This window comes from Pongo abelii, chromosome 10 (genome assembly GCF_028885655.2).
Source record: "Pongo abelii isolate AG06213 chromosome 10, NHGRI_mPonAbe1-v2.0_pri, whole genome shotgun sequence".
NCBI lineage: Eukaryota > Metazoa > Chordata > Mammalia > Primates > Hominidae > Pongo > Pongo abelii.
The window spans coordinates 2,542,110-2,558,857 of NC_071995.2; the positions used below are offsets into that span (position 1 = coordinate 2,542,110).

The window sequence follows — 16,748 nt, forward strand, 5'->3', positions numbered from 1 at the left end:
TAGGAATCTCAATGCCTGGATAATTCATCAGGAGCTTTCTGTTGACTTCTGTCCACCCCATGCCCTTCTGGGATCCCCAAGAATGTTGCACACTGTGAACCACAGTAAAGAGCCTCTGGCCCATGTTATCCTGGGTTCATGCCCCTTCCCATCCTGTTGGGGCCACCCTCTTCCTGACACCACCCATTGCCCCTGCATTAGTTTCTCCGTGATCAGTTCTTCGACTGATTTTTTTTCTACAAGTTAAAAATTAAACTTAAAAATCAGGTTATAAAAAATACTTAATGAGAAATCATATAAAAGAAAGATTTTTTTAGAGTCACAAATAGTATGTTCTCTAGAACCTGGGATTTGTTTTGGCTCAGCCAACAGGAGACCCTTGGAACAAAAATCTAACGAGTTAACTTTTCATAAGTCACTTGTCAGCTCCACCCTTCATCTTGCCATCCCACTATGTGTCTGGATGTGCGGAGAAGGTATTTCTATTAAATTCACACACACAAGACAGCTATTAATCTCTGTTCTTGGTGCTGCTGAAATATCCCTTGTTTATGACAAAGACCTTTTGCATCCAAGCAGGTTGAATTGGGTGTTTTACCCTATTTTTGTCTACTCCATCTTCACAAAGCCGCCTCCTTTCACTACAGAATATAGAGTTGCTGAAGGCTTCATAAAAGTTAGAGCTGAATTCTGCTGATGACCTAAGAGTCATTCTAAGTGAGGAGCTGAGAAACCCTCAAGTAACCCAGAAACAGTGTCCAGGGCCCTTTCTCAGGTATCGGAGTAGAGACCGTTAGGAACCTCTGTGGTCCCTGACTTTTCACCTGCCTCCGTGCTACCCTCAGAGTGCACCTGTAGCCTAAAATGGAGAATCCCTGATCTAAGCAGTAAACTGGCTGTTCAGAAGCATATCAAGGAACAGAGTCAGCGTCTCTCAAAGCCATTCTTTATTTATTTATTGGGTTTCATTTTATTTATTTTGCTGGTATTAGATGAGTCCTTATGATTCTGTAATTTAATTTAGCAAGCATTTATTGAGCATTTGCTGTTTCCTGGGACGAGGGATGTGGGAGCACAGAGAAGAATAAGGCCTGCCCAGGCAGTTCAGGTCTAACTAAAGAGGTGCAGGACATGCGGAGGAACGCAGCTGAGCCATGTGGGGCAGTGCCCTCTGTGGGAGCAGGACAGCCCTGAGGGGCACAGAGCACTCCAGGACCAAGTGGAGCTTTGCTGGACCAGGAGAGAGGGCTCTTCTGCCTGGGGAAAGCAAGCTTTGTCTCAGTTTGGGAGGCTGCAGAGACCTGGGTTTTAGGTTCTCTCAACATCGCTATGGCTGTGAGCCAGTTGTCTCCTGCACAGGTCTTCACACTGGGGCCCACTACTCTCTATGACAGCTGCCAACCTCCCACACGATGTCAGCACATGAGTCCATCTGATTCCAGGGAGTTTTAAATGCATGGAGGAGCTTATTTTGTTGGCTTGCCTTGGTGCTAGGGGCTTGTTGTTTTCTTCCCCCATGTAAACTAAGCTTTTACCTGGGCTCTGAGGCACTCCTGGGTTTTCAGCACTCAATAAGCAGGTACAGGGGTGGGGAGGAGCCAGGTGGAGCATGTTCCACAACTTCCTGCTCACTCGGTGCTCCGTGAGGTAGCTGTCTGTGTCCCAGCAAGCAAGGTGACATAAGTTATGAAAGCCGCAGGTTGATGGAGCTATTGCCCTGAGCTGACTGGTGTTCACTGGCAGCAGCAGATCCTGTCCCCCAGTGACACTCAGTGTAAAGCACCATGGCTTTCACAGATTTACACCTCCTGCCTTTTGATGGCAGGTGTCAGCCTCTCTCTCGACATTTGCTGAAACGATTCAGTCTTTTTGGATCCACAGTGCCTGTGCCAAGAACCTTACGGGAAAGGTACACACAGCTTGAGAACCCGTGGAAGTCTGCTGGGCTGGGGAGTGGCCTTGAGGAGATGGGCTAGGGAAGCTTATTCCCCTGTTTATCTTTTTGGGGAAAGATAAAAGGTGGAGGGTTTAAATCTGGGGTTCCCTTCAAGGAATTAGATGCTGGTTTCCGAAGGGTCTTTGATAGTGTTCATTCAATGCTCCCTCCCTTTGTAGTGAGGCTGTTTCAGCCAAGGCAGGGGCCGTCCTGCCAGTACTTGGGCCTGGAGGCCCTCAAGGCTACAGACAATGAGCTGACTTTCCTTTGGAAAGTCAGGAGACCTGAGGAACATGGCTTAATGGCTCTAGAAGACCTATCCCTTATTTCACCTCTAAATAAGGGTGTCAGCAATCTGGGTCATTTTTTTTTTTAAATCTGAGTTTATTCTTTGTCTTCTTAATAGCTCCGTTTCAACTGCTTTAGGACATCAGTCTCATGACTCCGGGCATCGCCCTACTTCAGAGCTACCCAGCTTTGTGTGCTCTCTACTCAGCTGCCCCCCCAAAGTAGGTGGCCCAGAATAAAGAGGAGAAAGTAAGAGGGAAATGAAAGGAGAACTTTCCTTTCAGACCAGAGCCAGGCAGGCCAGAAAATCACCTTCTGTGGCAGCTGAGCATTGCTCACCCAGGCAGTGAGGTTCTGAGGACCACCCTCGCCTCGTCCATCTCCATCTCTCATCTGTCCTTCTGCCTCCTGCCCTCGCCTGCTGTTCCCCATCTTGAACCTCTAAAAAACCAGCCCACAGCCCAGGAGGGACCAAAGCAGAAGTGTGGGATGGCGAGGGGGACCCATGGGTTTCCTCTTATGGTCCTGGCTATCTGTGGGGCCATGACCTTGAGGTCTGCAGCTCCCCCTTTGAAGTCCTTCATATGCTGGAAGCCTCTCACCTTGTGTGTGGCGCAGAAGAAAGGATTCCCAAACTAAGCTTGGGCCTTAGGAAATCTCCAAGGCGCGTGGGTTTGTGTGGCCTCCAAGGCTGCATTTTCTGTGAGGTTAAATGTTCACAAAATTTAAGGGGTGTGAGGAACTAGTGAGGAAAGATTTCATTTTGAGGAAGTTGGCTGGGCGCCATCAAGCCCAACTCCCACTTGCCATCTGCCCAGGCTCCAGAGGCAGCTTTGGGAGGGGAACCGTGGTGAGCACGCCGTGGCCTCCTGGAACTGGCTGCTCCCACATGTCCTGAAGAAGGTGGGGTCTGTGACCCAGAGAGGAGCAAGGGGAGTTTGCCAAGAACAGACCTCCTCTGCCACTCTCGATCCCCTGATACACACGGGGCAAGCTCCTTTGGGGTCGAACAGAACAGACCAGTCGTTTGGAGTAGGTCAGTACCACGGGGTCCTGCACGGGCTTCAGGGTGCCGGCGTGCCCTCGAGGCTGTCTGCAGGACGCTGTGTGTGTGCAGTGCACATTACTTCTGGTGGGAGTCCATAGTTCTCAAAAGCTTTTCCTGACTGCCCTACCCTTTCAAAAAAGTAAAGCAGGCCGGGCGCAGTGGCTCATGCCTGTAATCCCAGCACTTTGGGAGGCCAAGGTGGGTGGATCACGAAGTCAGGAGATCGAGACCATCCTGGCTAACACGGTGAAACCCCATCTCTACTTAAAAAAAAAAAAAAAAAATTAGCCGGGCGTGATGGCGGGCACCTGTAGTCCCGGCTACTCGGGAGGCTGAGGCAGGAGAATGGCGTGAACCTGGGAGGCAGAGCTTGCTGTGAGCCAAGATCACCACTGCACTCCAGCCTGGGCGACAGAGTGAGACTCCGCCTAAAAAAAAAAAAAAAAAAAGAAAGTAAAGCAATACTCATTTAGAGGAAAAGAAAGGGACTGCTTCTGACCCTCCTTCGCAGGATTTACTCTGAGAGAGGAAAAGCTACCAGGACACCCACAGGCTCCCCATGACCTTGGATCCAGGTTTCCCTCTTCCTCGGTGGGTGCCTGGGACTCCCATTCCAGGGCTATCTCAACCCCATTGCCTTCCCTGTAGCAGACAGTCCAATACACAACAGAACCCTTACACAAGTAGGCGCTCAGTAAATACTTGTTGAACAAACGTGGACTCTGATGTGACCACTGCTAAGAATAATCAAAGAATGACCTCACAGTTCCCATGGTCCAATGGGACCTGCAGACCACAGACCATCGTGGCCAGCACGGCTGTCAGTGTGGCCTGTGGTCAGGCAGCTCATGTGGCTCTCATGCCTTTCTCTCCCTAATCTCATGTCACCAATCCCACCCATCCTGTATTGGCTCGGGTTTGTTTTTCTTCTCCTGGTGCTGAAGTCTGGCGTGGTTTCCTTTGCACTGTTGGTTCAGACAGTTACCTTATGGCTAAAGGAAAGCTCCCAGGCTCCCTGGGATGGGGACAGGGTCTGACACACAAGGACCTTTCACCCTGCCTCTCCTAACAGCTGCTGTTTTGCTGCATATTTTAGTAGTTCAGCCACTGGGAGAATCTTTGCCGCCAGGATGGCTTCACAGTCATAGGCTCTATTTTTAACAATTGCCGATTTCTGCAAACCTCCATTGCTATCATAGGACCACATGGACTCTGGGGCTTCCTTCCTGCTCTTTATCTCCATTGCCTTCAGTGGCTGTGCAGTGCAAGGTTGACACAGGCCTGCTGAGCCTGGCCCTTGCCCCCCTCAGCCTCACGCAGACACTCTTCCACTGGTGGAAGCCTTCTGGGACCCTGCACGCTTCCTTCTGCAGTTGCAGCTGCCAGCCTGCACTGTAGCTGCCTGGTCATTTCCTGTCTCCCCTCCGACAAGGATTTCGTGTTTACAGCACAGTGCCTAACACATATCAAGTTCACTCATTCACTCAAAGAACATTAGCTGAGGACCTACCATGTGCAAGGCACCGTTGTAGGCACCTGGGGTACACCCGTGAACAAAGCAGGCCAAAACCACCTGTCCTGAGGGAGCTCACGTTCTAGCATGGAAGACAAGCAGCAAATAATAAACGTAATAAATAGGTAATGATACAGTTACCAAGTGAGAAGTGCTCTGGGAAAGCAAACCAGACATGGGAAAATGGGCATGCTCAGTAAACCCAGGTTCAATTGAATTTCGCGATGGCATGGCCAAGTGGGCCCACAGAGGGAATCTTCTTGCCCCAGACATGATATTTTCACTATGCACAATGACTATGTTGGGTGAATTTTCCTAACCAAAATTTAGTAATATCAGATACATCTCAATGGATCTGTAAAGAACATATTGGAATGTAACACTTCATACCAGTCAGACTAGCTAGGTGTCTCGGTACTTCTCAGTCTTCTATTTCCGGCGTGCAGAGAACATGTTTATCCAGCGTACTTAGGCAAATGCATGTGGTTGCTGAAGCTGCGAAGCTCAAGGGCTGAGGGCATTAACATCCCACCTGCCTGAACTCCTTTGAGGCCCCTGGGTGGAAATCGTGAACTCCTTTGAGGCTCCTGGGTGGAAATCGTGGGGTGGTTATCAAACTTGAACATAGCCTAGAATCACCTGGGATGGTTAATATGCAGACTGTGGGCCACCCTGAGATCTTGGGGGCATGGGGCAGGAATCTGCTTTGTTAATAACTCTCTCAGATGTTTCCGATGCTGGTGGTCCTGGAACCACACTTTGAGGAACAGTGCTATGCAACCTTGTGGAGGTACATTTGAAGTTGGGAGCTATGGAGAGAACAATGTGATCAGTGGTGCTCAAGCGTGCATCAGAATCAGCTGTAGGGCCTGTCAAAACGTGGGTTGCTGGGCCTCCCCCACAGTGTCAGGGTGAGGTCTAGGTATGTGCATTTCTGAACAGGTTCCCAGATGACGCTGAAGCTGTTCATCTGTGGGCCACACTTTGAGAGCCATTGATGTGAATCGTTCAGGACGCTTGTGTGCCTTGGAAGTTTGGGTTCCTATGAGCTAGTTTCACAGGGACAAAGTTGGGTTCATTTTTAGGAAGCCAGAACTTAACCCTGTTTAGTCAGAAAGCATCAGAAGAGATAGATTTGAGAAACTAAAATCAGAATAAATTTCCTCTGATGGAAGCACAGCTCTGCAATTTATCTTCACGTCCACCCTCCAGCCAGTGGTGAGCTAATAAATGTTTAAGCATCTCTTCTTAGGGGCAGCGGGTACAGGGGGCTGATTTATTGCTTGCTTATCTCTGTAGTGTAAATACTTCCACCATGATCAGTTTCAAGCTACCAGTGTGGTCACTGAACACGTATCTGGGAGGAGATGTGCGCGGTGAGCTCCCCACAGCCCCCAGGAGCCAGCTCCGGCGCACCACTGTCTCTGGCTGCCGTAGGGGTTTGTGACGTTTTGGGGCGTTCTCCACCATTCAGTAGTTACAGTGAGTTTCCACATCAAGGACCATTTCCCTCTACACTGTGGTTGCAGTCACAGGACCCTTCTCTGAATGCATAAACCAAAATGATTGCCTCTCCCAGCCGGTGGCCCACAGTATGTGTGAAGCGCTGGGGTTTAGCCTCTAACTTCTGGTCTTGGCCCACGGTCCAGGTGGCAAGCCCTTGAGGAAGGATATCTTTCCTCACACCTCCTCTGTGGTTTCAGTTCTCCAGGCCTGTCAGTAGGAGCTGATGTACTTCATACACCAAGGTCAGGGGCCTCTGGGTACAACAAAAGGCTTAATGTCCAGGCAAACCCAAGTGAGCTAAAACCATCCCATTCTGAAGAAATTATTTTTTGAGGTGACCCATTTTCTCAGACAAGTGAATAGAAAACACTGGAGAAATGTTTCTTTTTCAGAAAATAAAACCACAGAGAGACAGAGTGATTCCTCTTGAGGCAGAGCGGGCCGAGGTCCCCTTCGGTCACAGGAGGTCCTATGAACGTGGGCGATGCCTCGGGTAACATGGGTAACCTGGTGCACATGAACAAAGCCCACGTTCACCCCGTCTGTCTCCTCCCGATCTGCTCACACCTGCTGCCTGCCTCTTTGCTGTAACCCAATTCTGCTTCTTCTTTCCTAACTTTCCTTCGTCTTTCCAGATGCAGGACGCTATGGGCTATGAGTTACCCTGGGTGTATTTTGTCAGTCTGGTCATCTTTGGATCCTTTTTCGTTCTAAATCTGGTTCTCGGTGTGTTGAGCGGGTAAGCTGACCGTTTCTATGTCCTCTCCACAACGCAGCCGAGCAAGGTCTCAGGTTCCACTCCATACATGCCCGGGGTCCTCAGGGACGGGACCCTGACAGGCCCAGGAAAACCACAACAAAGCCTCTGTTCAACCACAGATTCTGACCCATTGGCCAGGCAGGCTGTTTGGCCTCTGATTTGCACCTAGAGGGTCCCCGGGTCCCGGCGCTGCGTGGGTCAGTGTCTCGGGAGCCGGGGACCAGCACTGGCCGTGCTCGGTTGCTGAGTGTGCCTCACTAACTATCATTCCGTTCTTCCAGGTCAATGATGCCGTAGGAAGGGACTGGCCCTGGATCTATTTTGTTACACTAATCATCATAGGGTCATTTTTTGTACTTAACTTGGTTCTCGGTGTGCTTAGCGGGTAAGCAGGACCAAGGAAAAAGGTCTTGATTTTTCCATTTATTTTTATTTATTCTTTCTGCTATTCCTGGCTGTATTCTTTTTCTGGCTCTGATGAACCTGGGATAAGGGGTCACCACAGGAGCCTTGAAGTGGATGTCCTTGTCCTGGCTGGGTAAAGGGTCAGATGTGCCACTGGTCTTGGTGGTGGACAATGGAGGAGAGCTGGCTTCACCACAAAAACTGGGTCCAGCCGGCGCCTCCCAGCCTCAAGTAGCTGTCCAGGCAGGCAGGGCACTTCTCCTTGTGCCTTCGTGGCCTCTGGTGAACAGGCATGGGTAAGAAAAGACTGGTTTAAAACATAAACAAAGACAGACTCAAAATCTAATTCTCATTTTACTTCATAGACTGAGCAGTCTATCTCTGAGTTTCATTTTCTGAATGGAAAGGACCCTAAACTGTTTAAAGCCATAGATTATTTAAGAATAGAGGAGATGAGATGCACTTTCCTCTAACTTTATCTAGTTGGCTGCAAGTATCACATCTACCTAATTTCAGCCCTTGCTCAGATAAAGTTAGAAGTGGTAGAAGTAACCGGGCATGGTGGTGCACACCTGTAGTCCCAGCAACTCAGAAGGCTGAGGCAGGAGGATCACTTGAGCCCAGGAGTTCAAGGCTGCCGTGAGCTGTGATCATGCCACTGCACTGCAGCCTGGGCAACATAGCGAGACCCCATGGTAGAAGTAGTGTGGAGTTGGAAGGAAGCACCTGAGGATGGCCACCTTTCACTATGGAAACGCATGGGATATTTCCTCAGCCCACTTTCTTCTTCAGAAGTCCACACCAGCCATGCCAAGGCCTAACACCTAAATGCTCCTGGTGACCGGCTCATGGGTAACCCACTCTGCTGCCTTTGCCACTTGGGGGAGGGGGGTAATCTACTTCTACTCCGCTTAAGACTCATCAGCTGCTTTGCAGAGTCTTTCCTAAATGTCTAGAGGGGTTAATGCTGGGAGAAATTTAGGCATAAAGACAAAGATTGCTCTCCACTTTCCCCCAGTACATAAACTGGGAATAGCTACTCCCAGCTCCTACAGCTGCCCTAATGCAGTGCAGAGCAGTGGGCTTGGCCTTCAGAGCTGCATAGAGGAAAGAATCTCCTCCCAGCCCTTCCACCTCCCATGGAGAATGGCCCAATAGAGACCTTGATGACAAAATGCCTTTTGCCAAGGCGAGGCCACACAGGAGACTAGTGCCTTCCATCAGGGATAACAGTGATGAGCAGAACAACGTAAGTCCCTGATTCATTGCCTGGAAGGTAGAGAGGTTTTCAGTTTAATGTTCAAACACAAGAAAATGCCCATGTGTTTATATGTGAATCTCTAAGGAAAGGATTGAAAAAATCAACCTCATCACCCTGAATCAAAGCAGAAATTGAGGCATCCCAGCTCTGTCCTTGCTGGGTGTATAATGTTGGGTGGTTTCACCTTTTTAAATCTTAATTTCCCCGTCTGAAAAAGTGAAGATGATAATTCCAATGCATAGGTGGCTGTGATGATAGAATAAGATCATTTTCAAAATATTTAACACAATGGTATATAATAAGTGCCCAATAATGGTGCTGTAATTACAATGATTATTATTTACTTGGTGCCTGTTATAACTGGAAGTATAGAATCATCAAATGTTAGACATGCTCCAGCCTTTCCTCTTAAAGATGAGGAATGTGAGCCCAGAAATGTTAAGTGATTTGTACGACGTCACTTCCCTGGTAAGTAGCAGAACCAGAGCCAGCACTTAAGGCACCACCTCCCATGAGGTCTATGATGAATGAGCTTGAACTGCAACACAAGCCACAGCTCGAGACTTTTAAAAGAATGTAACTCCACTTTCTTCCCCTGGAGATTGGGAACCAAATCTGAACAAGTAACCCCCCGCCGAGAGCCTGAAGTGTAGAATGAGGGCTGGGTCCTGAGGGTCCTCCCTGAGCAGAGTGTCTGCCCAGGAATCAAAGCAGTGAAGTCAAGTGACAGAAGCTGCTGATGTTGAGGAAGGCCATATCTTGGCTGACTCAGCCTAAATGCGCTAGGGTGTGTTTAGACCCCTAACCCCAAACCTGGAGCTTAGTAATATTCAAAAATGTTGGTTGACTCAGAACAAGAACATGAAGGCTATCTGACCTCTGAACTTAGGAGTCTTTGAGTCGATACGCTGGTCTTTCCTGGAGACCTTCCCCAGCCTCTGTTTCCTGACCCGTTCTGAGAGCTGCTGTCTGCTCCTTGCAGCTCCTGAATCACTGATAGAACATCTGCCAAGGCTTCCTTGGCCAAGGGTCTGCCCTAAAGAGCAAAGATGTGTGTATGGGTGAGCACCTCCCCTTTCTGGTTTAAGGAGGCCTCTCCTCATGTGTCAAGGGCTGGCCACTCTGAATTGGTTGCCCCCGCCCCATGCAGTGCCAAAGCTGGATTCAGCCTTCTGTTGGCTGACCACTCAGAGGTAACGGTTTCCAGTCAGTGTCTTGATTAGCCAGGACCATAGAATAGTCACACACTTACTGGGTGCAGGTGTAGTTGAACATGCAGTCAAGTACCCGCTTATTCATCAGACTTCTGATTAAGCTACACTTCCAGAAGCATTCAAAAAGGTCTCACTGCTCCATGAAATTGACCGTCACAGTGATAGCATTAACAGTCACTAGCATTCTCTGTGTCAGGCTCTTCTGTGCTCGGCGCGTTCGCTAGATTCGCTCAGTTAATTCTCATGGCAACTCAGTGAGCTGGTGCTATTCCTGTGTCCATTCTACAGAGAAGGAAAGTGAGGCTCAGCAGGCAAAATGACCTCAATTCCAGCAGGTGAAAAATGCAGGATGCAGAGCTGAGCCCAAGTGGTGTGAATCCATCACTTCTATCCCTGACCTCTGTGGTGTACTCTCCCCAAACCCATAGGACGGGTTCATCCCATGCTTTTAAATGACCGGCGAGAAGTGGAGAGGGGAAGAGCAGAAGCTGCAGTGGGAAGGGTGAGAGGAGCGAGCAGGCAGGCACAGAAGCAATCAGCACAGACTGCGGGAAACAGCCAGCAGGCACACACAATCCCAGCAGGAAGCTGCAAAGGCAACTGCCCAGAGGCCTGCAGCAGGGCTGGGCTGTTTAGCAGAGGGGCCAGCAGCCCTGCAGATCTTCATGGCCCTTGAAAGAGAGCAAAGCCACTAACTGAATAGCACTGCGGTCTTGGAGCCTTCTGGGACTGGGAGAAGTGGGTGTGAAACCCTACATTCCAACAATTAAGGATAATATGATTTTATAGCCCAGCACAGTAACTCATCCTCATAAATTATGTCCTTCAGTCACTAAGGAAAGATTGAACAGTGCTGGGTGTGTTCTGCTTGTGAAGGTAGAGAAGATGACTCCGTAAAGCTTCCATTTAAAGTGTGGAAATTCAGGGCTGCACATGGTAGCTCGTGCCTATAATCCCAGCGTTGGGAGACTGAAGCAAGAGAATCATGTGAAGCTAGGAGTTTGAGATCAGCCTGGGCAACATAGTGAGACCCTTTCTCTACAAAAAAAAAAAAAAAAAAAAAAAATTTAATTAGCTGGACTTGGTGGCAGCACGTATAGTCCCAGGTATTCGGGAAGCCGAGGTGGGAGGATCACTTGAGTCCAGGAGTTTGAGGCTGCAGTGAGCCATAGTCGTGCCACTGCACTCCAGCCTGGGTGACAGAGCGAGACTCTGTCTCTAAAAGTAAAAAAGAAAAAGTTTTTAATGGAAATTCAAAGACTTTTGGCCCTGAGAGGGTTAGACCTCTTCTATCTGGAGCATGCACACATCCAGAACACCTATTTCTGATGAGGCCAGATAAAGTCAATATAAAGAATAGATATTAAAGGATTGTTTCAAAATAATTTATTATCTGATGGTCCTCACATTAACCCTATGCAAGACATAGGACTGGTGCTCGTATGAATAATAATCAGATTATGATTACCTCCCCTCAGAAAGCTCAATCTCCAGCCGACTAGGATAAAGACAACGGTGATGATGAGATTCTTGAAATTGCACTTGAAGCTGTAATGAGGTGGAAGCCTCTGGACTCTGGACTCTGGTTGCTTTTTGTTTTAAGCGATTGCAAACAGAGGGCTTGGGAAGTGCGCCTCCAGTTGGCAAGAGGCCCACGATTTCTTACATAAGTAGTCATCCCATCCCTTTTCCCACTGGGAGATGGGCATGTCTTGTCCCCAAAAAGCAGAGGACCTGGGAGGTAGCCATTTCACAGCCAGGAAGCATCACTGGACCATGGCCCCACAGTTAAGACACAGTATCTGGGACCAGAAGAAAGCAATAAAAGGTCAGGACACACGTGCCTTGGGGGTGGGAGCAGAAGAGATGGCCCAACATACACAGTCATATTATGGAATGTAACCCTTATTCATGATGGTTACATTCCATAAAGTCACCACAAACATGAAGTAGTGGACACTGAGACGTTGGTCCTGAGGAACTACAGGGTTATTTCCTGTGAGCCTCTGCTCACATTTTGTCAACCAATCAATACATAACCTTGTTTTAATTTAAAGACACCTTATTTAATATATATGTGTTTCTATTTAAAGACACCTTATTTAATATATGTGATTGATTCATTAACATTAAACTCGTGGCCACCAGCACTGTAACTCGCACCTGCAGGAAGCTTATTTAATGCACGTGTTTTCTCTGTGCAGCACATCATAGCCCTCCTGCGCATGGTGACACAGGACGGCACTTCAGCATTACGCTTGGGGCCATTTTAAACAGCAAAATCACCAACAAAAAGCACAAAAATGAGAAAACATGGCACTAAGTGGACGGTGAAAAGGACACCTCACAGTATGAGAGCTGAATTGGGAAGGCAGAACGCTACATGCCTCTTGTTTGGCCTCAGCGGGAACATGCAGAGGTTTTTGTCATCTGCACATGTCCACAGATGACTAAAAGTGCCACGAGTATTGATTCTGGAGTTACAAACACATTTTAGTGAGTAGGCGCATTTGTAGATGTGGGATCCACAAATAAGGAGCTTGGGTGGTATCGATGATCAAAGGGCCTAGAACACCTCGGGCTGTTGCTTGGATTCCACACACACCGCCCTGTGCATGCTTTATATCACTGAGCCCTGGCCCCCGGTTCTCCACACCACCCCTCATTTTTCATGTTGGCCATTGCTGGCGAGAGATGCAGTCCTGTCTCGTGACAAATCCCACAGCTGTAACTGATTGTCTTGCCGGCTGCAGTCCCTGGGCCCAGTGCAGACTGTCAGGCTGGGACTCCATGTCTTCATTAGCTCAGTCCCCAGAGCAGGAACATGGCTGGCATCCAGGCAAGGAGATAAAGAGAGCCAGACACTGCCACCAGCAGATCCTTTACAGCGGGAAACCTTGGCTCATCTTCCATCCAGCCTCAAGCCTGGCTGTGCCTCACACGCCATGGGATCCAGCCACGCTCCAGATCTGACTAAAGCCCTTCTCCATCCCTCTCTCACTCCCAAAACACATCCTTCCTCTATGAGGAAAATTATCTTCAAGCCAGGCAGAATCACCAGCATACCTCGTGTTCTGTTTCTCCCCCTATGATGTTTATTTTAGATCCCCAGAGGCCTTGGGGTATAGATGGTGAGCTTCATTCCATGGGACTGATGCTGTAAAACAGGATTGGGCCAATTGTCCCTACTCCAGTTGAGTCCCAGTCCTATTCTCCCAACTCCAAAAGAAGGATGGGTAGGTGTTTTGTAACCAGAACTTGAACCCTCTGCAAAGTCACTCAAAAGAGCTGAAGTGAGCCCTTACAAGGGACTGTGAAGTTCAGCCCCTTGCAACTCCAAACCCACCCCAGAGGGGTGCAAATGGAGGTAAACAGAAAGTCAAGAGAGGAGGCCTTGAAACACAGTTTTTGGAGTTGATTTGCATAGGGAGAAAAATACTATATGAGGTTACTGTCTCCAGGAGCAAGACTAAGGCCCCGAAGGCTTAACCAGGTACAGGGATAAGAGGTTAGGAGGAGAGGGGATGGCATCTCTCTGTGATCATCCCCAGAAGGGAAGGAGCAAAGTTTCCCTTGCCATTGTGAGCTGTCAATCTGTCCCTTTTCCCTAGCATAAAACTCCTTGGGAAAGAAATGAAGGTACCCGCTGGTTGGCAGGAAGCCCAAGAAACAGCAAGTTCAATCCAATTAGAATTGGATTCAATCAAATTTAAGAAGAAAATTCAACCCAAACCAGAGCATCATTAAGGCAGCAGTTGAAGAGAACTGGTTAGTTTGAGAGCCCCCACATTCTCCCAATTAAAAAGTTCCCTAGGCCCCACCCCAGCCTCAACTCCATCTCACCATAAAGTTGGTGCATGCTGAAATCAGTGCTCTCCCAAGTGGCACAGGCCAAATGCAAGCACTAGGCAGTGCAGGTAGTGATGGAGCTGCCCCACATGACAGTAGACTCAGGAGCAGAGCCCTTTGCCCTCTTATGGTTTGTGGTGCTCTCCGTCCTTCCATGGTGCCTTTCCTAGAGAGTGGCTTGAGCAAAACATTCTCCAAGGTGCTTCCAGCAGCCTCTTGCCCTGAACTGGGCCTTCACTGGTGAGAGAGGAAGACATCATGGCTCCAAGAATTAACCAAGATGTCCTGTGCATGTACACACACACACACAAATACATACATACACGTACCACCAAGGGCCTCATTCCCCAAAGACTGCATATCAAAACCAAAAATACTCCCCTATACCTATTTTGCAAGAAAAGGCACAGACTTGCTTGGAGGATTGAGAATTCGCTTTGTTGATGATTGCCTTCTCCGGCCAGCCTCCTCCTTGCTCAGAAAGTGAATTCGAAGTCAGAGAGAAAATTAGGACAGAATCATAGAAAAGAAATAGTTATTGTGTCAGAAATTTTTCAATAGGCCATTCTTCCAGCAAATCCCACTCCAGTTTCAATTTCTACTCATTATTACTTTAAATTAAATGCATCATTTAACTTTTATATCATCTTGATTTTATGTATTTTTCTATTCTGATTGGATTTCTTTAAACCAAAAAGGCAGCCCCCAGGACATTTTCTTGTGTTTGGAATCTTCATTTGTCTCCATGTGGGAGAGAACCTTCTCTAGATTACAAATCCTTCCAGGAATGCTGAATGGCAGGTTGAGCTCGTCATAAGAATAGAGATTGAGGACATTAAATCTCCTGGGTCCCAAATCAGTGGTATACTGGTAAATATTTAACAATTGGCTCTATATGGGAAATCCCTGGTTTTCAGCGTTTGCCTGTTACCATGGTGTAAATATTCCCACTGTGGCCGATCTCAAGCTACCAGCGAGACATCCCTGAAGCCAGAGTTGGGAAGAGACATGAATGATTGGCTCTCAGGACCTGGGGCGAGTGAGTGGGCTTTGGTACACTGCCGGTCCTAACACCTTGTGTCACCTGGAGACCCTTGGGAGAATTTTAAACTACCACTCAATACTGGGTGGGATTGAAATGCATGTTCTGGAATGGTGGTGGAGGTTTTTAGTTACTGCTTGGAATGGGTTCCCAGGTCTTTGGAGAACAGTTATTAAAAAGCAAAGCCTGTAATCATGATCCAGGAAAAGAGGGAGATGGACTTCATCCATCCCCTTAAGCCTCTCCTGGCCAGTGTCAGGAATGTCCCCTTACTGATGCTTCCCATCGAGGTGAGAGTAGACCTAACCTGGGCTGACTAGCGGAGCTGTCTGTGGAAAGTAGGGGTGTGTGGGCAGGTTTCTCCCTGCAAAGCAATTAAGACTCTTGTTTCTCCTTATCTCCATCTCTCCTTCCATCCTCACCCCTTCTCGGTGCTCCCTCCTTCTCTGTGCTCTCCTGCCCTGCGCCTCCTCTCACTCTCACCAGAGAGTTTTCCAAAGAGAGGGAGAAGGCCAAGGCCCGGGGAGATTTCCAGAAGCTGCGGGAGAAGCAGCAGCTAGAAGAGGATCTCAAAGGCTACCTGGATTGGATCACTCAGGCCGAAGACATCGATCCTGAGAACGAGGACGAAGGCATGGATGAGGAGAAGCCCCGAAACAGTGAGCAGCCATCTTCTTCTGTGTTTGGGCTGGGTTCTGGGGGAGAGGAGACAGCATCGGGGTCAGCACAGAACTTTGACTGCCACCCTTTCTTGGCAGCCCACGGTGTGCCTTCCTGGAACAGCAGTTATCTCACTGATGGCAGTCACTTGCTACACGCAGACGTCGGTCACATGTGGGAAATCATAGCTGTCGATCTAGAAAACCTTATGCTCCTTTTAGAATATTTCACCTTAAAAGACCGTTGAGATTTTGCTAAGGCAGAGGCTTTTTTAATATCAGAGATCCTTCTCCTCCAGGTTCCACCTCTTTGGGCAGGGGCACAGGCTTCCCATTTGAAAGCACAGGCTTGCTTGAAAGGAACAATGTGTGCCAAGCAGCTGCCTGGAAAACTTTATACCTGCTCAGGATTCCTTCCCCGTTTGCAGATTTCCATGCACCACTGAGCTTTCTCATAGGAAAGGTAGTCAAAGGTTTTCCTTAAGGGGATTAGATTCAAAGACCTGGGGAAGTGCTAAGTGGGAGTGTTGGGGGAAGCCCAGAGGAATTCGGCAGAATGCAATTAGGTGATGGAAATTGAGCCAAATCCCTTCCTCCGGGGTTCACGTGGCCCCTTGTTGGATAGGCTGTGGCTGGGATAGAAATGAAAGTGATGGATGACATTGACTCACAAATATGTAAAAAATGATGGATCATGAAAATTCAGGCTCTTAGCAGATTAGCTCAGTGGTTCTCAAAGCGTGGCCGCTGACCAGCAGCATCAGCATTACCTGGAAACTTGTTAAAAATGCAAACTCTTGGGCCCCACTCCAGATCTACTGACCCAGAAACTGTGGGGATGGGGCCCAGGAATGTGTGTTTTGACAACTCCCCCAGGTGATCAAGATGCATAGTAAATTTGAGAACCTTTGGGTTAACTCTAACAACTCTCTGTATCTCATTTGGCCTTGATCTCTGTGACTCTAACCATACTCTTTCTTTCTTTTTCTTTGTGCGATATCTTTCTCTTTCACTATACATGTTTGAATAGGTGAATTTCTGTCCTCTCAAGCAGCCTTACTTAAAAACAGTTTCCTAAACACTGAGCATCTAGAGTATTCCAGGAAGCAAACAGGTTAAAGAGCCATCCAGGGCATTTGCTGCGTGGAGTCATGCTGGTAAAGACAGGGAGCTGGAACTTCACCCTGAGCAGAGACGATGATGATAAGAGCTGCCAGGAGCAGAAACAGGTGCAGGAAGAAGGGACGAAGACAGCCAAAGATGTTCA

At 48.4% G+C, this 16,748-nt stretch overlaps 1 protein-coding gene across 22 annotated transcripts in view; it reads left to right on the top strand.

The window, feature by feature from the left end:
* CACNA1C (calcium voltage-gated channel subunit alpha1 C) overlaps positions 1-16,748 on the top strand; it is a 638,552-nt gene that overhangs the window by 438,884 nt on the left and 182,920 nt on the right. For 18 of the 22 annotated variants that reach the window (XM_054526648.2, XM_063711702.1, XM_054526649.2 and 15 more), the window contains exons 8-9: positions 7,333-7,436; positions 15,309-15,481. In XM_054526648.2, coding sequence (XP_054382623.1) covers positions 7,333-7,436; positions 15,309-15,481 — 277 coding nt within the window. Of the gene's footprint in view, positions 1-6,926; positions 7,031-7,332; positions 7,437-15,308; positions 15,482-16,748 lie in introns of all 22 variants that reach the window. The other 4 variants (XM_054526646.2, XM_054526654.2, XM_054526660.2 and 1 more) reach the window with 1 other exon arrangement.